At 55.6% G+C, this 24,732-nt stretch overlaps 1 protein-coding gene across 2 annotated transcripts in view; it reads right to left on the bottom strand.

Moving 5' to 3' along the window:
* MPPED1 (metallophosphoesterase domain containing 1) overlaps positions 1 to 24,732 on the bottom strand; it is an 82,609-nt gene that overhangs the window by 49,028 nt on the left and 8,849 nt on the right. For both annotated transcript variants that reach the window (XM_024992820.2, XM_024992821.2), the window contains exons 2-3: positions 19,228 to 19,514; positions 9,902 to 10,083 (exon numbers count right to left, since the gene is read on the bottom strand). In XM_024992820.2, coding sequence (XP_024848588.1) covers positions 9,902 to 10,083; positions 19,228 to 19,451 — 406 coding nt within the window. In that variant the 5' untranslated portion in view covers positions 19,452 to 19,514. The remainder of the gene's footprint in view (positions 1 to 9,901; positions 10,084 to 19,227; positions 19,515 to 24,732) is intronic.

The following is a 24,732-nucleotide window of genomic DNA, read 5'->3' as shown; positions in this document are numbered from 1 at the left end:
TAGAAGTTAATTTTCTTTTAGCCCCTGAAACACAGCTTGGCTTTGTGAGAAATTTTTTTTTGATGAAGAATAGAGAAAGTCAATTTTTTGAATGAATACCAAACCTCTGCTCTCCTCGCCCTCCGATTTTTGATCTGAGCATCAGTCTCCCTCTTTCTGGGCGACCACTTGTTTATCAGTCAAGCTGGCCACTGTGCCTACACACAACCAAAATCCCTTGACACCAACCCACTCCCAAGCAGAGACAGCCAGAGATGATGTGAGGCCCAGAGTCAAAAAAAATTTTGTTTTAAATATTCAATCTCTAGTCTATGTAGGAATAGCAACCTCCTGTGTCTGGAGGATGTCTGGATCAGGCCTTTTTATCCAGACTAACAAGCAAATGAGCCAGGATCTGCTTTAAGTCTGCTGGGCACATCCACTGATGACCATTATGAACTCTCTAAAAACTGGAGTCGTGTGTATGCGTGCACTTGGTCGCTCAGTCGTGTCTGACTCATGTAACCCCGAGGGCTGTAGCCCACCAGGCTCCTCAGTCCATGAGATTTTCCAGGCAAGAATACTGGAGTGGGTTGCCATTTCCTCCTCCAGGGAGATCTTCCCTACCCAGGGATCGAACTCCAATCTCCCGCACCGCAGGTGGATTCGTTAACCATCTGAGCCACCAGGGAAGCCCACTTGGTGACAAAGACTTGCCCACCTCGTGCCAGGCCTGCCGGGTTCTGTGGACACCTGTTAACCATCCCCCCGGCCCGCCAGCCCGTCTCTCCCAGCAGCCTCTCCTGTTGATCTCATCTCCACGCCGTAGCCGAACCCCCGCCCTGCTCTCTGTCCCTTGGGCCCCCTCCAGGTCCACTCCCAGGTCCCCCTGCCTCTCCTGGGGCCCCAGCGTCCTCCTCCGCCTGCTGTGACCACGCACCACCCAGCAGCCAAAGGAGTCTTTCAAAACACCGAGTCACACCGTTCAGTTCAGTTCAGTCGCTCAATTGTGTCGACTCTGCGACCCCATGGGCTGCAGCACGCCAGGCCTCCCTGTCCATCACCAACTCCCAGAGTTTACTCAAAGTCATGTCCATTGAGTCATTGATGCCATTCAACCATTTCATCCTCTGTCGTCCCCTTCTCCTCCCGCCTTCAATCTTTCCCAGCATCAGGGTCTTTTCAAATGAGTCAGTTTTTCACATCAGGTGGCCAAAGTATTGGAGTTTCAGCTTCAGCATCAGTCCTTCCAATGAATATTCAGGACTGATTTCCTTTAGGATGGACTGGTTGGATCTCCTTGCTGTCCAAGGGACTCTAAGGCCCCGTGGCATCTTTAACACTTAGGATAAAATTCACACCTTCGCCCCATTCATCAGCAGACCTGGGCCTTCCTCCCTGGCCTCTACCATCTCTGAGCTCAGCCCTGCAGACCTTGCCTGTAAACCAGGCAATTCAGGGCTGGGTCCTCCTCTACTCATGGGTCCTCTTTTAGACCATCCTAAACCATCTACTCCGGGAGTTGGTGATGGACAGGGAGGCCTGACATGCTGCAGTCCATGGGGTCGCAAAGAGTCGGACATGACTGAGTGACTGAACTGAACTGAACTGAAACCATCTATATTTAAAAAAAAAAAAAAAAACCCTCCCACCTTGATCACTATCACCTCTCCCTGATCGTCTGATTCATTGATCCAATCACCGAAGTGACCTTGCCTGTTGACTGCATTGTCAGACCATACATGGGTCCCTGGGCCCTCTGGAAGTAGCTACATCGGTTATCACTAAATCTTCAAGACAAGACAGTGAACACAGCGCCACCCCACCCCACCCAAGACCTGGGATGACTGGAACGCGTGTGGACCCCTCCCCTGTTCTCCCGTGGGAGAGACGGACACTCAGCTCACCCACAGCAGGGCTCAGAGGCCAGAAGGAGTTTGGTCCGAGAGGAGACCCAAGCTGGGGCCCAGGGAGGGGCCTCAGTCAACACATGGTCCAAACGTCATATTTTTTGGACATGGACGTGAACATTCAGCAGGAAAAGCGAGGTTAAGGTCAGAGTCAGAAGGAGGGGCCCAGAACCAGACTCCCAGCTCCACTGAAGGGGCTGTGAACCCTGACCTCAGTCCACATGAAGCCTGTCCGCCCGGACCTGCCAGCCCACTGAGCCACTTACACCCTGGTACCGCGGCCAGTCCTGGGAAACCCACTGCACCCCACCACCCTGGCCACATTGGGCAGGACAGCAGGATGGCTCCGCCCAAGAAACCCAGAAGGTTTTCAGCCCCACGAGTGGGGTGTGCACACACCGGGCCAGGGCCACCCCAGTCCTGTCTCTCAGGCCTGATGCTCTGATGCCCACTGTGGGGACAGTCCACGGCCCGGGGCAGGTACTGGGCACAAAGAGACAGATGTGAACATGAAGGTCCGAGGCTCTGGGAAGAAGGGAGCCTTTGCATGAGGTGAAAAACAAAAAAACCAATTTTCTCAGGAATAAGACAAAAGCAGCGACTTGCATAAACTGCTGTGGCCAGAGCTGCGGGGAGTGGGGAGCGGTAACTTGGCCTCGGCCTCACCCCGGGCCGGGGTTGGGTGGGGGGAAAGAAGAGAAGGGCTGAGGGTGGGCAGTGGGTGGGGAGGTCATCAACTTCCAGCCGCATCTGAAACGGTTGTTCCCGCAAAGACCAGTTCTAAACTCAGGAGGCATCTCCCGCTCCTGCACGGGGACCCTGAGGCCCCCCCGCTCCTTGCCAAAGCCCCTCGGGTCCACCCGCAGCTCCTATCAGGGGCTCTCGTATCTGATGGCACAGAGGCAAAAAGACGGCGTGGAGCCCTTTCTTCCCCAACCACCCCCGGCCCCTGCCCACGGCCCCGCAGCCTCCCTGCAGCGGCAGATGAGGCAAACACCTAAGAAACCCACCTCGGAACGGCTTCTCTGCTTTCCCTTTCTCTCCCTTCCTCCCTCACAGATTTTAATTAAGGGTTTACTTGCAAAAGACCTAGCTCTGTTTAACTAGATCCTTGGACCCCTTTTATATTGTCTTACACATCGTTTTATGGTAGGGCGCCAGTAAAAAGTTAATTATAACTTCTAAGCTCTCCATTTCCAGGCCCTCATCTTCCTCCCTGCCCAATGCTGCTAAGGGTAGAGTCACTTAATTAAGCGACTCCTGGGTGCTCTACAGACCTTTCAGCAGATGCCCGCCAGCACCCCTCGGGGCCAGGAGGGACTCCGAGGACCTGCACTTGACCCAGCTCAGCCTTGACCCTCAAAGGGCTCACAGGTCCTGCAGGAGGATGGGGAGGCTGGCAGGACGGCCCACTTGGGAGCTCAAAGCAGCTCAGTGGTGGCAGAAGTGAGTGACGAGGACATGGGCAGGACAGACAACAGCAGAGCCCAAATAACAATAGGAGGCCCTGATAGCTTCAGAGGGAAGGGAGCTGGGGTTGAGAGGGTCTCAGTGGAGGCCCGTGCCTTACCACATACCCTCTGGGAGTGGATCTACAGTTTGGGAGTTCAGCTTGACACAGAACAAGTCTAAAATCCTGGTGGACAGCCAGGAGGAGGTGTCTTCTGAGTTGACTGAATAATACACCCTCTGGATCTCAAAGAGAGATCTGGTCCGGGGCAGAGTGGGAGGCGTCTGTGAGTCTGGGTGGGAGCAAGATCGGGGCAGGGGGGGGCCTCATTATCATCTGGACAGAAGGCGGTTGAGAAGCTCAGGGTTGGTCCTGAGCGGAGCCACCATCAGTGAGAAGGAGAACCAGAAACGAAAGGAGAGATGGAGAAGGGGGAGCTAGAGAGAGAAGCTGGAGAAGGAGGCCCCAGGGCGGACAGGGAGGTGGAGAGGAGGGGTGAGCGGTCACTCTGAGGCCAGTCCTAGGGTCTGAAGCTGGGAGTTCCAGGGGAGGGGAGGGGCTGTGGAGGCTGCAGGCTTCTCCTGGCAGGGGGTGGGGTGCGGAGGAAAACCTGGCACCTGCCAGTCACAGAGAGCGAGCCTTCCAGCATCTCGCGAATCCCCGGTCAGGAACTGACAGTTCTCCAGGGCATGGCTGTCACTCCAATCTGGAAGCAGAAATGGGCCGGTGTTCTTGCCTTGGGGCAGACGCGGGCGGTGTCCAGGCCTCGGGGTCGTCCTGCGCATGGGTGCTCCCGGGCGCTCAGCCTCTGCTCAGCACCCCTGGCTTCCAGAGGGGAGCCCACACACACCCCCGGAATACCTGGCCCTCCCTAGGCCGGGTCCCCAGCACCCACTGGCCTCAGTTCCCAGCCTCAGTCTGGAGATGCCCCGCTCGGCCTCTGCCCCTGCGAAGACTCTCTCCAAGTCCCATGTTGTGAGAGCCACAGCTCACACTCTGGTGTCACGGTCCTGCCCTCCTGGAAGCCTCTCTTATGGCTGCTCCCTGCCGCCCCCCATGGCAACCAGCCCTGCCAGGATGCAGGGACCAGCTCACAGCACACCCACCCCGAGTCCATGCCTCTGTCCAGGGCTTCCCCGGGCTGAGGCCCGGTCGGCGCTGGGGGTGAGGCTCGTCCCACCCTCCAGGGGTGGACGGTCTAGGTGGGGCCAACGGGAGGCATGAAGACACAGGGGCCTCCCTCCAAGGACCACCACCAAGGTCTGAACAGGGAGCCCTGGTGTACGGGGAGGGGGGTGGGGGGCAGGAACCGACGCAGCCCAGCAGGGCAGGAGGGGGCATGGGGCGTGTAGTTTCACAAGAGCTGCATTCGAGCCAGGGTGGACGAGAAACAGCCAGAGGACAAGAATGAGCCAAGGTCCAGGGTGGGGAACTGCAGTCAACCGGTGTGGCCAGAACAAAATGGCTCGGCCAGCGCTGCGGCTGGTTGGTTGGCAGGTGTGTTTGTGGGGTCTCGGATCAGGGAGAAGCAAGCTTTTTATGACAACAGCCGCCACTCCTCAAGGGCTTCTCCCTGAGTCCGCGATGTACTAAGCATATGACTGTCACTCCTCCCCAGCCCTCTGGGGTAGGTAAATAAATCTTCCCATTTTACAAATGAGGCACAGAGAGGTTGAGCGACTAAGTGAAGGTCACACAGCAAATAAGAGGCTGAAGTGGGGTGAAGACAGGCCTGCTTGACTGCCAGACGGGAGCGCGTAACCTCCCTGCCGCCCCACCTCCCTGCACAGACACGAGTTACTGGGCCAATCGGCCTGCGGGCTCCAGGCTGCCCGTCCATCATCCCGCGATTCCTGCGGATGAGCAAGGGGCTTCCAGCACATTCTTCTCCATCTTCAGTCAACTGTGCTCTTCTTTTCATTCTTTACAGCTGGAAAGCCCATCCTTAGCAATTTTTTAGCTGCTTACTGGGACATTTACAAATCCATCTGGCGGTTCTACTTCATGAATGTATTGGGGATATTAATGGCCCACGGGAAAAGGGATCTGTCAGGGGGCCCTATCACCCCCAACCTAGTGCCCTCTAAAGAACACAGACCCAGACAGAAGCCTGCAAGTGGGCAAAACGCGGACACCCTCACAGCCAGGCCGAGAGCAACCCACCCGACAGCAAATTAGAGACGCATGAGGGGAGCCGCACATCTCCCCAGTTAGGCACCTAATCTTCTCTTACAAAAGGGTCTTTATTAATTTTTTAAATCTCCTCCTGTCTGTCTGGAGGTGGCTCCTACAATATGATTGTAGGTATTCTCCATGAGATCAACGAGCAGGGAAGAAGCTGGTTATGAATTTCAGATCAGCAGCTTTCTCACTCAGGAGGAGGAAGGGCTGGGCCCGTGGGTCTGAGAGGCAGGCAGGGCCCTGCTGGCTGGGGAAGGGACTCCAGGTGACCTCCTGAGTAGCTGGATGATGCCAGGACTGACCTGGGCCCAGCACCATCCCCACCCCCATCCTGGGATACGCCACGCATCAGACTCCAGAGAGGCCAACGTTTCTTTAAAAGCAATGGACTTTAGTGTTGTCTTCAGTTAAAGCTACGAGAATAATACATGCTCCCTACAGAAAAATCAGAGGGATAAAAGAAACAGAGAACCACAAAGAAGAAAATAAAAATCCCCCACAGTCCCAGACATCACTTCTGGAACATTCCAGAGCCTCGGCCCTCACTGGCCTTGCGGCCTCCATTCTGCCTTTGCAGTCCAGGCCTTTTTAAAGGTCACTCCCTTCCACAAACCCTCCCGAAGAGCCCAGCTCACCTAGAATCAACCCCAAACTCCTGCCACCGGCCCACGGGGCGTAGCTGCAGTGGTGGAAACCCTCCCGCCGCCTGCCCGCGGGGCCTCTGCAGCCGCTGTGCCCCTGCCTGGAATGTTCCTCCTGCAGGGCTCACTGTCACCTTCATGCCTCACCCAAGGCCACCTCTTCAGGGAGGCCTTCCGTGGCTGCTTCAAGGAGCTCTCCGTCAGCATCACCCAGGGCCAGCGCTCCACAGACCTCATCATGAGAATGGTCCTCTTGCTGCTTCCGGTGGGTCCACCCGTCCGTGGCATCCCCATCATCAGACGCAGTGGCCTCTCCTCACTCCTACCATCACCCACTGCACACTTACCCCATGTTCTCAGAGAGATGCACTGACGGAGGAATGAAGAGCCCCTGCAGTCTTTCCTACGTGTGTGTGTGTGTGTGTGTGTGTGTGTGTAAGAACCGCCTGCATAGATGAGGTTCTAGGTCAACATTTCTCGGAAACTCCACATACTTTGACACACAAATCATCTACCGCTTCTCCTTGCAATTCAACATGCAGGCTCCAGTCAAATCCCCCAGCCCCCCATGGGACCAACCCATGACCCCTACCTCTACCCCAAGGGGAGCCCCGATCTGGCCAACGCCACCTCCTGGGCTTTGGCCATCTGCACAGCCTTTTACAGATTATAACACTTGAGCGTTTCCTCCAGCCCAATAGAGCCTTAAAACAACTCACCTCCGAAGAGGCAGACAGGGTAAGGGAAGCCTGACCTCCTCCCCATTTAAAATGAGGTCAGAGAGGCTCAGAGAGGTCACCTGACTGCTGCGGTCACCTGACTGCTGCAGTCACCTGGGAGGAAGCTGACCCTGGACATCTGGCCCCAAAAGGCACATCTTTATTTCAAAACAGAGAAATTTCACCATAAAAACAAGAGAGGTGATACAGAGGAGATGATGAGAGCTTGGCTCCAGAGTCCAACTACCTAGGTTTGAATCCCAGCTCTGCCACTTGCTGGCTGTGTGACCTCGGGCAAGTTACTTCACTCCTCTGAGCCTCGGTTTCTCCTCTGTTAAATGGGGATGATAATAGCTCCTGCCTCATCCCCTGACCAAGCGAATCAAATGATTTAAAAATATACATAAAGGGCACCCAGCACACGTGAAGAGTCGATAAACACGAGCTCTTTATAAAACCACACCTCCTGAGTCCGTCTCTCCACCATGATCACCAACCACATCCCTGGGCATGTGAGCCACAAGCCCTCAGAGGGGAGTCCCTTTGCTCAGCGGGCACGCTCCCGAGAAGCCGGCTGCAGTTGGATGCTCTAAACCGTTCCTACTGATGCTCACATTCAAATCGCCCCCTCCCTCCCCTGCCCCGTCCCCCCCGGCCCCCCCCAACCCCCGGCCGCCCGTTCAGTCACTCCTCAGCCTCAAGCCCCGCCCAGTCCACTTGAGTGACAAGCACTGACATCTGCAAACTCTTCCAGGCTGCCAAGGGGAGAAGCCCCTTTTGTAAAAGGAAAACCCCTCTGCAAGTTCACCCTTCCCACCTGCCACGATCGGGCAAATAAATCAATCCAACGCCAAGTGCAAATTACCAAGAAAGCCCCCTCCCCCGCAAATTCCCACAGCACCTAGTTCTGACTTCTCCTGAGAGGCAGGTAGAGAGATTTTCCTAAAATGGCCATCTCACCAGGCGGGCCTCCCAGGCCCCTGGCTTCCACTCGGCCTCAGAGTCTCTGGGAGGCCTCACGCCCCTTTTCAGGCTCACTGCCTTCATGTTCCCCCAGACCCCCTCCCTCCAGCCCGGACACATAACGCCACCTCTCACGTGTCCCACGAAGGCTCTGGCCTCAGCTATCCCTTTCCCTGCACAAACTCCCCGATTTTCAGGCCAAACCCAGCCCAGCGACAGCTTGTCCCTGAAACCTCCCATCCAGGGGGAGGCCACCCTCAGCACCTGCACTGAGAGCTCACGGCCCCCGGTCACCAGCCCTGGCCACCAGCCCCCCGCCCCGGCCACCCACCCGCCATGGTACATGCAACTGTTGGCTTCATTACTCACTCAGCATGGAGAGGAACACGTTTGGGCCAGGGGTACATCAGAAACAGTCCCCACCTTTGGGAACCTCAGGGCAGGGCCGGGGGCCAACATCGCCTTTGGTCAGATAAGAATCCAGACAGCGCCCATGCCAAACAGCTGCTCCTCACATCCAACTGGGCAGCAGCGATAAGGAGCCTACCAAGTGGGCCTGGCAGAGCACGTGCCCAGCCACCAGCGACTGCTGCTCTCTGCCGGGGACGTGGACTCTCGGTTCAGCCTCACGTCTCTTTGAGACCCTAGAGCAGGGGGCTAAGAAAGCAGCCTCGGGACTGCCCTGGTGGGCCAGTGGTTAAGAATCTGCCTTGCCATGCAGGGGACACAGGTTAGATTCCTGGTCGGGGAAACCAGGATCCCACATGCCATAGGACAAATAAGCCCAAACACCGCAACTAACCGAAGAGGGGTGAGGCCTCCCAGGGACTAAGACCTGATGCAGCCAAAATCCAGTAAATAAATACTCAAGAGAAAGCCATCTCCGCGAGGGCCCCCTTCCTAGGACCTGGCAAAGGGAGACGCACTGAGGCAGACTCACCTCCTGGAGGAGCGCCCCCCACCCCATCCCAGCCTTCACAGGTTTCAGCCCAAACGGGGCCTCAATTAGAATTTCCCATTTGAAAGATCAATATTGAAAGCTCCAAGCCTGCCAAGAGGAGGGAAAGGCCTTGCTTGTAAATATTTGTCTCGACTGGCAAAGCCGGGCCTCTCTCGCTGCAGCTACCCGCCTCGCTCCTGGCCCTCTGCTCGCGGAGCTCCCAGCCAACTGCACAGCGGGATGCCCCTGGGGAGGCGCGGGGGACCGTCTGGCGGCCACGAGGGGCTGCGAGGGGAGGTGGGCCGGCCCCGGCCCCACGCCTCCGAGACAGCAGGCCTGCCCACCGGGGCCGTCCAGCAGTCCCCACTGGGGCCGTGGCGGGGAGAGTCGCCGTGAGGTTTCTCTGGATTCCAAGCAAGCAGCTTTTCCCAGGAGGGCACCCCATATTTATGTCTTTCTTATTTTGGAAGAAAGCAAAACCAGAGACAAAACCCTGGGGGTTGTGCTTGCGAATCATGGCCCACCATCTCCCACAGCGTGGGACGGTGCTCGCACTGCTGCCTGTACCAACAGCTGTCCATGGAGGAGCCCACACCGGAACCCCTGGGCTCCTGCTGGGGCCACGGAGGCCAGGAGGGTCCTCTCATTTGGGCAGCGGTCGAGGGTGGCGGGTGTCTGAGCCGGTCTGACCAGCTGAGCACCTGCCTTGGTATCACTGTTCCCAGAGAGTCATTCATTTGTTCACCCACTCAGCCACTGACTCACCCATTCATTCACTCATTCAGTTATTTATTGGGACTTACCTGGACCAGGTACTGGGGGCTGGACACGCAACCAGACAAAAATGAACCTGGGTTTGCGGAAGGGAGTCTCCCAGGCCGAAAAATATCCCACAAATAGAAAGTCACAGCACAGACACGTGCTGGGGCAGGAGACCTCCCAGGTGTGACGAGATAGTCAGAGGGCTGAGGCCTGGTCCCGGAGGTCAGGGGCTTCCCTGGGGAGGTGGACAGGTGGCAGAGGCCGGGGAGGGGCCAGGCAGAGCAGGGAGGAGGGCCGGCGGCAGGGGTCTGGCCCGAGTCTGGCCGCTCCCAGGCGCCACCCCTTCTGGCACCTACCCAGCCACTCGTTGAATTTCTTCACCTCGCTCGGGAGCCCCAGCTCCGTGAAGTCCCCGGCGTGGATCAGCACGTCGCCGTAGGGCATCTGGATGGGGTCCGTCCTTGAGTGGGTGTCAGACACGCAGACAAAGCGGGTGTAGCCGGGCGGCTTGGGGGCGTCATGAGGCACCGGGTCCACCCTGGGGAGAGAGGGGACCGTGGGGTCCAGGGGCCAAAGCGTCAGGAGCCTACAGCGCACGTCCCATCCAGATCGGATCACGTGTAGTCCAGATCACATCCACCCGCATTCAAACCCTGACCCTCCGCTCACCAATCCGGCAGAAGATTTCCCCCTGAGCCTCAGTTTCCCCTCCGTAACACAGGAACCCCCAGGTGTTGTGTGAGGGTTAAAGGAGGTGATGAGTGGGAAGAGCTGACAGGTACAGCCCAGCACGTGGGCCTACGTGCACCTGTGTGATGACCACAATTGACCTGCTGTTTGACAAGCAGTGCCTCTCAACCATTTTTTTTTCCATCATCAGCCTCTAAGGGACCTGATGCTTTTTCTACTCACTCCTCTTGTGAAATTTTAACACCACAGATACTCTGTATATCTGTTCATTTACGATGTGTGTATCTGCGCTTTATAATAAGAGTAAGATTTTGTTCACCCCCAAAAATCCAGGTTTCACCCCCTTGGGGGGTTGCTGTCGGCCCCATGGAGGATGCATGGACTGAGGTCCTCATCCAGTTGGAAGAGCTGACTCTGCAGGGCCGTACAGAGAGAGCATGCAGGGAGAGCCACGTGTGCAGGGCAGGATTTCATGGGAACTTGCAAGATAAAGGCACGAAAGACAGACAGCAATTTTCCAAACCTATGAGCTGGTCTGATCATGTTGAGAACGAGGGCTTTCCAGGGTCCTGCAGGAAAACAGCTCTGGATTTAGAAGACCCAGATCTGCTGATCGTTGCTAACATATAACCTCAAGAAAATGCCTGGCCTTGGTTTGCTCACCTGTATAATGGAGCTCCGTCCCTCACTAGGCAACGACACAGAACATTTAAAAGCTGTGGCTGTGTAACTGTAAGCTCTCGGTCCCCGGGAGGCCCTGGAAGCCCTCTTGTCTTACACGTGAGGATACTGAGCCGGTGGCCCGGGTGTCCCAGGGAACAAATGCAGACCGTGGGAAACAACCCCAGCTCCCTGCTCCCAGTTCGCGCACTCCCCAAGAACCCCGGCTCTTGCCTCCTCAGCTGACTGGTTCTGCCAGGCTCAAAACGCTGAAAAACAGCGCAATGACATTTCAACGAGCTGCTCTCTCCAAATGAGTATGCCGCTCGAGGAGCTGTGTTTAAATCTAATTATGCGGCAAACCAAAAGCAGTACCATATCAGTTACATAAATACTTTTAAAGACATCTTTCTAATTATCCTTTTTTTTTCAGACAATATACTTCGAAGAAATTTAATTAACACCTTACGAGAGACGTGGGTTCAGCATGCTAATGTGCAGAGAGCACGAGGAAGCTCCATCCGCCCGGCGGCAGCCCCGTGCCAGCATCACCCCGTCACCCGGCCTCCGGGGAAGAGACTTCCAGGGCCCTTTGCTGGGGGTGGTTAAGTCAAGCGAGGACCCCCAGCGGGTCAGAGTTAGGTCCGATCGCGGAAAAGGAAGAATTTCTGAGTCTGATGATGTCCAACAGGAGGGTTCTCGGAGTCCTTTCTCTTCTCTCCATTCTTTCCTTCCGTCCTTCATTCATTCAACAAAACACACCCTGAACGCCTACTGGGTACCAGTTATGAGCTCAGAGCTGGAGAAGTGAATGAACCAGGCCAGGTCCCAGACTGATGGTGGAGACGAGACTTGGCCAGCTAGTAACAATAAAGCCACAAGGTCGCATGGGGCAGCAGAGGGCCTGGGGGCCAGAGAAGGCCCTAGTCTGGCCTGGGGCCCCCTGAACTTGCCAGGAGGAGGTGATGCCTCAACCAGTGGAGAAGCGCAAATCTCCCTCCCAGGAATTCCTGCCACTCCTGTGTCCTCTGGGTCGCTCCCCGCCATCACCCACCATATGACAGACAAGTCTTGCAGGTAAGAGGCCTGGGAATCTACCTGTCTGCCCCTAACACAGCTGATATTGGAGCAAGGCAGCCAGTCACTACTGGGCTATTGGCCTGGCCCAGTAATTAACATGAGTGAGTCAATCAAACTCATCCATTCATTCATTGGCCTCACATACACCGAGGTTGTAAAAATGCCACAAGGCGGCTGAGACCAAGTCCAAGAGACAAAGAAGGGGGACACAGGGAGTGAGACACCATCCCCAGAGCCACCTCGGGCCCCAGCAACCCCTCGTCCTGTGCGTCCCTCCGTACAGGAGCCCTGAGCCAGCTGACGCTCCTGCTGCCCACCAGCCAGGAGCACACAAATTCCACAGGCACTAGTCGGGCTGGGCCTGCTCCTGGAGCCCAGGCTCTTTAATTAACTCCGCTCTTGTTTCTCTTCGCCCTGAGGCTTCTGAGCTCCGTGAGGAGGCAAACCTAATAATCCCCAGAGGAAAAAACAAAAACAGACTTTTATTTCCCTGCACTGTCCTCCAGCTATTCGGATTGTAACAAATGCTCAACCTTGAAATAATAGCAACAGTAATGATATTGATGATCCCCGCGGGTGGAGAGCTCATTGTGTGCAAAGCACTGTACATGCATCTGCTCTCTTCACCCTCACAGGGGCCGTCTGAGCAGGGCACTCTGCATGTGCCCATTTTATAGATGAGGAAACTGAGGATCAAAAAAAGGCTGGCTAGGGACTTCCCTGGCGGTCCCGTGGTTAAGACCACACCTTCCCATGCAGGGGGTGTGGGTTTGATCCCTGGTCGGGGAGTTAAGATCCCATAGGCCTTGTGGCCAAGAAAGGAAAACATAAAACAGAAGCAATATTCTAACAAATTCAATAAAGCCTTTAAAAATGGTCCACATTAAAAAAAGAATTTTTTTTTAAAAAAAGAAAAGGTTGACTTGCCCAGGATCTCAGCTACGGAAGCTGGTGGAGCTGGAATTTGAAGCCAGTTTTTGGTTCCAGAATTCACACCAAGCTGGACTATTTCCAGGCCTTACTTCATTGCATCCAGTCAATCTATAGACAAATGCTTCTTGAGTCCAGCCTACTAAATACCAAACACCTGCTGGACACCCATGGAGACCTTGTGCAGCATCTAGAAACCCCACCTGTGTTTCGAAGGGAGGAAAAGAACAAGAATGAGGGTACTGAGGAGGAGACAGCACGCAAAGGGTGGGAGGGCTTGGCAACACCAGCTGAGCCCGAGATCCCGCTGTGCCTGAAGCTGGGCCCAAACCTGGATGTGAGCCAGGACACTCTCCTTTACCCATACGACAGTTTGCAGTCCGGCTAACCCTTGAGTTGTAGCAGCTCGGTGTAGCAAGTAACTGAGGGCTGGAAAGGTTAGTTCCACACCCAGGACCGGGGCTCCTAAGTTATAGAGTAGAATTTGAACCTGGGTCTTCAGAACAGGAATTGGAGCACTTAACCTCATAAAACAGAGGAAAATGGTTATTTCCCAGCCACGTTCTTCGGGGGACCAGAGAGAAAGGATGGAAATAAATGTTCCAGGTCTGGGAGGGGGCAAACACGACTCCTGCAAAGCGTCTACCTGCCGAGATGGCCCCAAGCAAGTCTGTGGCTCTTTCCTTCTTTCTCTGAGACCTGAAACCTGTCACCGTGTCCCCCCAGCTTCCCCCGGGACCTTCCCACAGGAACCCTGGCGGCAGGGAAGATGCAGAATAGAGAACCCAGCCTCCAGCGCCCAGATCCAGGATAGCGTCTGGGCTCAGTGGCCTCCTCACTGTGCCCAAGACCCTCCCAGCCTCCCATCCGGCTCTGTGCGGTGGGGACCACCCACTCTCTTGGAGATGCTGTGAGAACTGGAAACCTGATGCATGCCCCTTGCAGCCTGTGTCCTACGTCCTGGCCCCCTCTCGGTCTCTCCCCTGAGCCACTGACACCCTGGAAGTGCAACTACTGATGCCAAAAACTCACAGAGGCGTGGGAGGCAGAGGCCGTCCCACCCCATTATCTCGATTTCTGGGGAAACAGGGCACCCTGAAGGTCAGGGGGCTGGATGGCACAGGACCTGTCTTCAGTGAAGTTCCAAAACCGTGTCCAATCATGTGACTGGGCACCAGCCACGTTTTTAGAATGAGAGATACCTCTAGTCTCCTTCTCTCCTAGCAGTGGGGAAACGGAGGCCCAGGGGAAGGCAAGGACTGGTTGGTGCTAAGCTGCACGATTGCCTAAGGCTCCTTCCCACCAAGCTCTGGCTCTAAGGCAAGCCTGCACCCGGAGGCCCCATGCCTCCCTTCCTCCCCACATCCTGGCTTTGCTTTTGCCGGTCCTCCAAGCCCAGGGGTTATGCCGTCGCCACCAGGAAGCACTCCTTGATCCCCTCACTCTTCCTGGAGCGTGTGCCTTGCCTAATCCTCGCTCCCTTTTCTTTCCCTCCTCCTGTCCGCCATGCTAGGCTTGGGAGATAGCCCGTGTTGGCGGAGGGGAGGAACGCTTAGAAAGCTCTCCCACGAGTGCATGTATCAGCACAGGCTGAAGCAGTGCCGTGAATGGGAGGCTCTGCATGCCTAGATCTGGGGGAAGGAGGGCAGCCAGAGAGATTTGGCAAGGGATCGGGGAAGGCACTCTGAGGAGATGAGATCCGAAGGATGAGTCCGTGTTAGCAGGACATAGACTAGGGGAGGCAGCCTGTGCACAGCCTGGAGGCAGGAGGGAGAAAGTAAGGTCCCAGAAAACAGAACTCCACCCGGAGCCCTTGGGGAGAGGTTCAGGGTGGCACTTGAGAACAGACAGAGCCCAGGTGAGGGCCGCCTGCCTGCCGTTCCACCCCAACCCCCACCTCTCCTGGGCTCAAGGCTGACCCTCACTGTCTCCTAGAGACCTCGCAGCACCTGGACAGGCTAGGGGCCAGCGGGCCCCTTCTGAAGCCTCCATCTCACCTAGTGAGGGCATCAGCTCTCCAGCCTTACTCAGTGAGGAGGCCGGGAACCAGGGGACACTCCTGGCCTGGCACAGAGTGATGCCCCCCACCCTGCCACATTCATCAAGGATCCCCACACAGTCTGACGTGCTTGGAGGGTCTTTAAATGATTCCACTAGCATGAGACGGATGGATGGCACCACCGACTCGATGGGCAAGAATCTGGGTGAACCCCGGGAGTTGGGGATGGACAGGGAGGCCTGGCATGCTGCAGGCCATGGGGTCGCAAAGAGTCAGACACGACTGGATGACTGAACTAAACCGAACTGAGTATCCACCAATAGGACTCCTTTTAAAGACAAAGAGGGATTTCCCTGGTGGTCCAGTGGCCAAGACTCAATGCTCCCACCCAGGGAGCCTGGGTTCAGTCAGGGAACTAGACCCCACGTGCGCCAGTGAAGACCCAGCACAGTCAAACAAATAAATAAATATTATAAATAAAAAAGGCCAAAGAGGAGTTGCCACGCCTGGCTCCAGTCTCCTCTAAGGTGGATCCCCATGGTAATCTGTCCCTCCTGCATGGTTCTTGCCTTCTCACTCACTGAGCACCAGGCCAGTGGTCCACCTGCCCCGCTCAGGACACAGGGGCCGGTACCTAGAGGGGATCTCCCCAGGGGCAGCACTGCTCAGTCCCCAGGGTGAGGGGGTCTTTGGTCTCAGGGCTCCAAACCCAGAGCCCCAGATCCAGACATTCATTCTTCAGGCAAAGGCAGCCTGGTTACCACCAGGGTCTCTGGGGGCAACCGCATAAATCACAGGGCTCCATCGGAGGCCACGTTTGGGCTGTCATTGTTGTTATTAAATATAAATTGTGGATTTATTAAATAAGGCCCCTCGCTCCCTCACCCCGAGACAAAGCCCAGGGCGGCGATAAATCACGTGTTGGGAAGTGGCATCTCCCTCGGTGGAGACTCGCCATGGAAACCCACACGCTTCCTCTGCGCGCAGGGTGTGAGTCGGAAGAAGGGGGGTGGGAGACAGCGGCCACCCACCTAGTCCTGCAGGGGCCCGGCTTCACCTGGCTGTGTGCAAAGCTGCATTTCCAAGCCAGGGTGACCCAAGCAGACAATCAGAGAGCACTGGACCAGGAGTCCAGAGCCGGGGCTCGCTGTATGCTCTCCTCGGGAGCCCGGCCAAAATCCCTAACCACCCCCGAGCCCTACTGCCTGAGCCTCAGGAGGGGACCGCACAGAGCAAGCCAGGAGGGATGGAGCGGGGCAGACCAGTGTGAACCTGCTCTGCCCACAACAGCTAAGTGACCGCAAAAGCCATTAAGCTTTTTCTCCAGGGCACTTAGCGCTACCAGAACCTTACGCTACTGCACTTTCTGACTTTCATGGCACAGCCCACGGGATCATCAGCTCAGTGCAGGTGAGGCTCCATCTGTGGTCACTGCTGAGTCCCGAGCACCTAGTCCAGCAGGCATGGACGCCTGCCGCCAGGCCCCTCTCTACGTGGATCCACATACTTGATGCTCAGCAATACAAGGAGCAGCATTATGTAGGCGGGGAAACAGAGGCACCAAGAGACACATCACAATCAAGCGGCAAAACCAGGACTCAAATCCAGGTGGTCTAGCCTGGAGCCCATGGCAGTGGTTTAGTCGCTAAATCATGTCCAACCCTTGTAACCCCATGGACTGTAGCCCACCAGGCTCCTCTGTCCACAGGATGCTCCAGGCCAGAATACTGCATGCGTGGCCATTTCCTTCTCCAGGGGATCTTTCCAACCCAGGGATGAAACCTGGGTCTCCTGTATTGCAGGCAGACACTTCACCAAATGAGCCACCAAGGATGCCCCCGGAGCCCACATTCCTAACTAACCAGCGTGCTTGGCAACTTGCTCACAGACACCCCGGCTGGGTAAGTGAATGAAGAAATGAACCAATAAGCCAGAGTTGTTAGATGAGGGGACTGACCCCTCTCACCTGGCCACTCACCGCCCTTCCTCTGACACAGCCTGACCCGCAGGGGCCCGCGAGCTTCCTGCCTGGGTTGGAAGTTCCTGGACATTCCCATTACCTTTGGCTCAGACCCTGCGGCAACTTCCCAACTTGCTGCCCCTGATCCTGCTTCTCTGGGTCTCAACCTACAAGGCACTTTCTCCAGAGGGTCCTCCCTCAGCCCCTTGGCTCCCCCAACTCTCCTGACTTCTGTAGCCCTAGCTCTGTTCTGCGACTGGGGCTACCCAGGGGTCCCCTACATGACAGCTCTGTCTGTCTCTACTTGGCTTTATCTGCTGTGCCCAGGCACCCCTCTGAATGGGCGTGCACACAGGCACACACACACACACCCCCACCTGCTCCGCCTGAGGGCCTGGGGCTCCCACCCATTCCCAGCATCTGGGGACCTCAGGCACTGTACTTGCAGCCCAGGAGGCCCAATTCCATCAACAGAAGAGAAAACCCAGCCCTGGGAAGGCCTCCCCTGGCAGCAGCCACGCCAGGCCTCAAGGTCCCAGAGAGACCAAGGAACAGCGTGCTTGAGACTCAAGGCCTCCCGTCCTGCCCAAATCTGCCAATCTGGTTCCAAACTGGACATTGCAGGGAGTTTCCCAAAGAGAAATCTTGTTCTTGTCCTTCAACTGTTCAGTCGTGTTCAACTCTTTGCGACCCCACGGACTGCAGCCCGCCAGGCTTCCCTGTCCTTCATCTCCCGGAGTTTACTCAAACTCATCATGTCCGCTGAGCCGATGATGCCATCCAACCATCTCATCTTATTGACAATGCCAGCCCTGCAGCCCCCACGGAAATGAGCAGGCACTGCAGGGAAGAGGGAGGTCCCAGTGCTGGGGCCCACCCCCAGGCTGGGTGCCCCCTGCCCTCCAGAGCCCTTGCTCCCACGAATAATCGCTGCACCCACCCTTTACAACAGAAGACTCGTCCTGAGAGAAACACACAGGAACACGAGGCAGTGACCCAGTCACACCACCTCTGGGCCTGGGAGTGGAACTCCCCCGGGCTCCTTCTCGACTCAGGTCACATCCCAGATCCTCCTGTCTCCCTAAACGGGCAGCGGCCAGCACTTCACGTGACCGTTGCCCCCCAGAGCTAGTGCCCATGGCCCAAGAGGAAGCCGGGCCCTGTGTCCTCGGGGGGGAAATCTGACCAGCCTGCTGGTCTGGGGACCTGCCCTGGGCCCCACAGCCCAGGAACGTCCCACCACAGCTCTCATCTCCTATATTGTCACTGTGGACTCGTGGGGCTCTCCACTCACCAGGGGCTTGTCAGAGACCCAGACAGACCCAGCACAGGGGCACCCCGAAGAGGCTGAGAGGAGTTTCAACAGTGGAGCGGACAACGCCTAAACTCTCAGAGGAAAGCACGTGAGTACTCCTGTCCACACACATCACCAGGAAAGGATGCTAAGCATGCAGAACACCCTGGATTGGAGGCAGATGTCAGCTCCGGTGCCTGCCAGCTGTGTGGGGCTCGCGGGGGGTCACCTGTCTGGCCGGACTGATGGACGGGCCAGCGGAGACAAAGGAGGGGGAGATGGAGTGGCACAGGGAGCCGCCCAGGGCCGGGCCAGGAATTTATCCCCCTCTACCCCGTGCCATCGGCTCCTCTCCCAACCGCTGGAAAAGACCCAGGGAGCAGAAAGGTTCTCCTCGTGCGCGGGTCCTGAGTCTGCGTTCTCACTGCGGCCCTACTGCTGGGGCGCCTCTGATATTTTCCATCAGCCCCAAAGGGCAGGTGGCAGAATTCCCCAGTTCTCTGGGGGAAGCCAAGGGGGTCTGGGCAGAAGGAAATGAGAACAGTCAGTCCACGACCAGGGTCTTGCCCTGTCCTGGTCCTGCAGCAAGTCTCGTCTTGCCCCCTCTCTGTGCCTCAGTCTCCCCATCTGTGCAATGAGGAACAGGAATTAGACCAGGGGGTCAGTAACCCAAACACCAAGGGGGCAGCAGCTGGAACTCAGTGCCCCCCGCCCCCCAGACGCTACCACAAGGCCAAATGGGCCTGGGGTTGCCACGACTTTGGGTTTCGTAGAGCAAAGCCAGAAGTCTGGATTTTTACGTGCCATCACGTTGTTTTTCAATGTTTGTAAAACGTCCTCCTGGCCAAAGGAAACAAGACTCTGGGCCAGAGTCAGCCCACAAGGCCAGCACACTGCAGCTTCTCCCCCGTCCCTCCCATCCCGAGCCTCACCATCCACCGCCGTCAACGTGCAGGAGACGGTGGGGTACCCCGAGTCCAGGAGCCCACCCCCAGGCAGCCCTCCCGCTCTCGCCCCCTCCCCCACCCGGGGGGGTGGGGTGTGGATTCCATCAGGGGTGCCCACTTACATCTGCACGTGCGGCGGCTGGAAGCGGCCCTGGTTGATATTGTAGAAGGTGAAGGCCTGGGTGGGGTTGGAGCTGTACTCGTCCACCTCGATGATGAGCCGGCTGTGCTGGTGCCTCCGGGCGGCCATCACGTGGGACTGCGAGAAGGCCATGCCCAGGCCGCAGGGCAGGAGGGCCAGGGCCTCTGCCTTCAGGACGCCGGGGTCCCACCTAGCGCGCCACATGGACCTCCGCGGGCCCCGTGGGCATCTCCCGCCGCCCGGCCCCGAGCCAGACCTGGGAACAGACTGAGGAGACGGAGCAGAACCAGGAGAAAGTTAATCTGTTTGGGATTTGCCTTATTTAATGTCAGATGAAGATTTAGAAAGAGGGAGAGGGCGGGGAAGAGGGAAAAAAAAAACCCACAGTCGTACAGCTCAAAAACTCATTACAAATCTTTCCAACTCAGCAGTTTGATGAATATACTTTGGTAAAAAGAAAAGGGAAGGGAGGGAGGGGACCGAAAAAAAAAAATAAAACAAAAACCACAACACCATGGACAGATGCATGCATGGTCCAACATGTTTAAATACTTAAGACTTTTTTTCTGCCTTCAACAAACCACCACCGCCCCCCTCCCACCCCCGGAGCCCATAGGGTGACCGTGAGATGCGGAAGACAATGGCTGGTATTCTGGAAACAGGTAAGGTAAGTTTTACTTTTCAGGATTGGGGAATAAGAAGGAATCACCTCCAACCCCACGCCCTCCGCACAGACCTCCCCCCACCCAAGCATACACACTCTCCCACACAGACCCACATGCGCACCCACACAAGCCCAAGCAGGTGAAGACGGAGCGGGCGCAAATTCTTTCATCAACAACCATTTCGCCTAAAGATCTTTTAGCAGCGCCTGGAGAAGGGATTTTCCCAGAAAGCTTGCCGTATACCAACTCAACTCAGGGGGTGGCCGTTGCGGTGTGGGGTAGGGAAGGGGAAGACCTACTTTAAAAGAAAAAAATAACAAAAAACCTTCTCAAAAGCTTTGTAAGGATCTCAGGAATTTCGCTGTGCCCAGTCAAACCTTGAAACCACTCATAATCACAGCTCACAAATGCTATATATATTTTTTTCATTTCGTTCATTGGAAAGTGCAGTTTGTATTTGTAGTTACTGGATGAAACTGTCCCTTTTCGATTCCAGCTCAGCTATGTGGAATCCTGGATAAGATTCCATCCTACTCTGATACACAGACTTGCCACGACAGCCGCAGCTTCTTAACTAAGATCATCTTTTTTTTTTTTCTTGTTTTTTTCCATAATTTTTTTTTTAACTATGTAAATAGGAAACGCTTCAAAGATTTGTTTTGTTTCAGGTTTTGGTCATTAAGACCCTCTGACGATTGCATCTGTGCCACATTTAACCAAGGAGAAAATAACATCATTTAAACTATTCTTGGACAGTCAGATCCCAGTCACATTAAACGAAGAAAAATCCTCTTTGCAAGCGGAAGAATAGACACAGTCAGAAAATAAACTAGATTAGGAAAACGACAAAAATTAAAGACTGGAGAACATTTTAATTAGGTGCAAAGCAGAAGTGGATTATTAATTTTTTTAACTCTCAACAAGCATGCCCATACACAGTGCAATAAATAGCAATATCCTTCTCTTCTCCCCTCACTCCCTTCCCCGCCTCCAAAATACATCCTGATTCAGAATACACATCCCTCTTATCCACTTGGGAAGATCAGGGAAAAAAAATCAGCCTCTTCTCTCCAGGAGACTACTCACTCCTGTTCCCTGTCCTGTTCATTGTTTCTAAGCGAATCAGCTCTCCTAACCACATGCTGTGTGGCCGGCCTCCTGGCTGGGTGAGTCCAGGCATCCAGGCCTCTGGCCTGTTACCATCCTGTTATCCCTGGGAGAGGCCTTGGGGCAGCAAACGCTGAGGTACAGGCTCCATCAGCCCAGGTCTGAATGTCCCCTCTTTGTGCTGAGCTGCTGTGTTGACCTTGAAGTGTTAAGTTGCTCAGTCAAGTCCAACTCTTTGCGACCCCATGGAATGTAGCCTGCCAGGCTCTTCTGTCCATAAAATTCTCCAGGCAAGAATACTGGAGTGGGTAGCCATTCCCTTCTCCAAGGGATCGAACCCTGGTCTCCTGCATTGCAGGCAGATTCTTTATCCTCTGAGCCACCAGGGTGTGATCTCAAGCCAACTTCCTAATCTAAGTCTCAGCTTCCTCTTCTGGAAAGTGGATTTGATAACAGTAACATCACCTCCCAGAGCAGCTATATGAGTTAAATGAACAGGAATTCTGAGCACAGGTACCAAGTTCCTAGCTAATATTCTCAGGTACTATTACAATCACAGGGGCTTCCCTGGTGGCTCAGTTGGTAAAAAAAATCTGCCTGCAATGCAGGAGATTGCCTGCAATGCAGGAGACCCGAGTTTGATCCCTGGGTCGGGAGGATCCCCTGGAGGAGGAAATGGCAACCCACTCCAGTATTCTTGCCTGGGAAATCCCATGGACAGAGGAGCTCAGTGGGCTACAGCCCACGGGGTTGCAAGAGTCGGACAGGACTCAGTGACTAAACCACAACATCACACTATTCGGCTCAGCTGGAGACCTATGTGCAGAAGGCCCGCTGTGGGCAGGTGCTGCCCAGGCACTGAGGTACCTGTGGTCCAAGGGCATTCGATGTGAAGGCCAAGCAAGGCCAAGCAAAGCAGACAGTGGAGCAGCCTTGAAGAACCTCAGTTTTCTCAAATGCAAGCTGACTACATCACGGCCCTGCTTGAAATCCTCTCCCTGGGTTTCCATGGCTCCAATGATGAGGATCCAAGACCCGAGGGCCCTAACTACACTCCAGCTACACAGGTCTGCGCCCAGCGGGCTCTAGTGCTCAGATGCCTCCAGCTAAGGAGTGCTGTGTTCAAAGCACACAATTCAAATCTTCTCAGGGGGCCTTCTCTAAGATCACCACCTACCTATAACATAGATACTCTGATTTCTCCCATTTTGCAGATGAGAATGGTGAGTCACAGAGAAGTGAAGTCTCCTGCCAAGCCCGGCACGGAGAGAGAGAAGGTGATGCTGACATCTGGACGCAGGCAGCTTGGACCGCCTTTGTCCTCCTCCCCAGCTGGCTAACCTCACCCTTCACCCCTCCACAAGGCCAGTATTTCCCCAGAGAAGCCTTGATCAGGGGTCTTTGTCCCAGGGTCCCATGAAGGGCCTGCATGTGCTCGGGGGGCTGAGCCTGGGTCTCACTCGATTGCTCATCACCCGGTACCTCTGACACAGCCCCCACAGCTCTGCGACCCTGAGCAAGAGTCTTCACCTGCCAGAGGCTCTGTTTCCTTGTCCACGAAATGGAAGAGAGAAAGAGTAGCCAGCATCAGACAGTCGTGAGGATTAAATGAGGTGACATGTGTAAACAGCTTATCACAGAGCCCAGTGCCTAGTAAACGCTCAAAAACATTGTGAGTGTTGGTTTTATCATCACCATCCTCATCACCCCAGGGCTCATCACAGATGCTTCATAAATATTGAATTGGTGAATGTGCGGATGGAGGGATGGAGGGAAGGATGGAGAAATGGAGGGAAGGGTGAAGAGATGCAAGGATGAAGGCAGAGATGAAGGGAGGGGTGCAGGGACCAGGCCCTCACCCGTCCCCCTGCCCCCAGGGAGCGGGTGGGTGCCTGCATGCCCTGCGGCCAGCCGCAGTGGGGGAGGACACTCAGCACCAGGGGACTCAGCCAGGAAAGGCAGGCGGCACAGCGTCCCGGGAGGCACTCCGCAGTGAAACGCTGCATTTCACATAAAGGGGGTTTGCAATGGGCCCTGCTCAGAGAAATCAGGGAAACTGGGAACGCAGAGCTTTCTTTTAATACCCATTTAATATTTATGGAGCCGCAGCAGCATCAGCCACCGTGCGGAGAACACAGCCGATCCACGGGGCGGGAGCGCGATTCCCCAGCAAATGGCTGTGAGCTTGGGAAGCATTCACACCTGGTCCACAGAACAGCAACGCGTGCAGGCAATACACGCAGAGGATGCTGGGACAGAGACCACCCGGGCTTCCGTCCTGGATCTCTGGCCAGCGGAGTGACCTTGAGCAAGTCGCACACCCAGCCCGGGCCACAGGGGCCTCCTCCGTGCCAGGGAGCAGGAAGGAAGTGGGACTACAAAGAAGAGGGTGGAATAGACTGGTTACTGCCTTTGCACGCGTGCATGCTCCGTCGCTTCAACTGTGTCTAACTCTTTGTGACCCCGTGGACGGGATTCTCCAGGCAAGAATACTGGGGTGGGTTGCCATGCCCTCCTCCAGGGGATCTTCCGAACTCAGGGATGGAACCCACATCTCCTGTGTCTCCTGCATCCCAGCAGAGTTCTTTACTGCTGAGCCATCAGTGAGGTCGCTCAGTCGTGTCCAACACTTTTCAATCCCATGGACTATAGCCCACCAGGCTCCTCTGTCCATGGGATTTTCCAGGCAAGGGTACTGGAGTGGGTTGCCATTTCCTTCTCCAGGAGATCTTCCCAACCCAGGGATTGAACCCAGATCTCCCACGTTGTAGGCAGACACTTTACCGTCTGAGCTACCAGGAAAGTCATTGAGCCATTGGGGAAGCCCAATTAATGCATTTCCTTACTCAACAAATGTTTGCCTTGGCCCTACACACTGTCACCAGTCCAGATGCCACGAAGAGCAGTAAAAGAATGAACAGGTCACTGCCCTCAAGGGGGTGGGGGCAATAAAGCAAACACATAAGTCAATAGAAGAGATACCTACAGACAATAACAGGTACCGGGCAGGAGACAGGACAGGGTGATGGAGTAAGGGGTACGGGGGGAGAAGAGGGCTGTGACTTTAAACTTTTGATCAAGCAAGGACTGACTGAAGAGGTGACATCGTTTCTAAAGTGAGTGCTGAGAGGGAGCCAGCCACGCCCAGAAACCTGGGAAAGAGAATTCAGGCAGCGGGAACGCAGGTGCAAAGGCCCTGAGGCAGAGGCAGCATTAATGAACTGTCTCATTGCATTATTATTTGGCCCTGGTGCACTTCTGCAACAGAGAAGGGCCCAGACTCTGACGTCAGTACTGCTGAGCCGTGGGACCCTGGGCAATCCCTTAACCTCTCTGTGCTTCCGCTTCCTCACTGGCCCTGTCTGGAGGTAACAGAGGGGATGGTGGGGAAACTGTGCTGGCTGCCCCACAAAGGCCTGGTCAGTCCAGACTGGGAAAGCTGAAAAGCTCTTGAAATGTCTGGGTTGAAAAATTCTTGCTGAAAAATCCCTCCATTTTTTTTAGGGATTGCTTTTCAAAAGTCTTATTCTCTCACAAGGCAGTTTCTCTTTCTGTTTTCCCTCAGAGGCATTTATTTTTTGGCGTTCTAAGTCAAGTCAGGCCAGGAGAAGTCCGGGCGCCGGCCAAGCTACCAGGTGGTGAGGAGGCATTAGGGACCGACGGCACCGGAAGCTTACGGCCAGGAAAGAGGCCGAGCCAGGCGCCCCCTCCCG

Source organism: Bos taurus, chromosome 5 (assembly GCF_002263795.3).
Source record: "Bos taurus isolate L1 Dominette 01449 registration number 42190680 breed Hereford chromosome 5, ARS-UCD2.0, whole genome shotgun sequence".
NCBI lineage: Eukaryota > Metazoa > Chordata > Mammalia > Artiodactyla > Bovidae > Bos > Bos taurus.
This window is presented reverse-complemented; position numbering and strand designations above follow the sequence as displayed.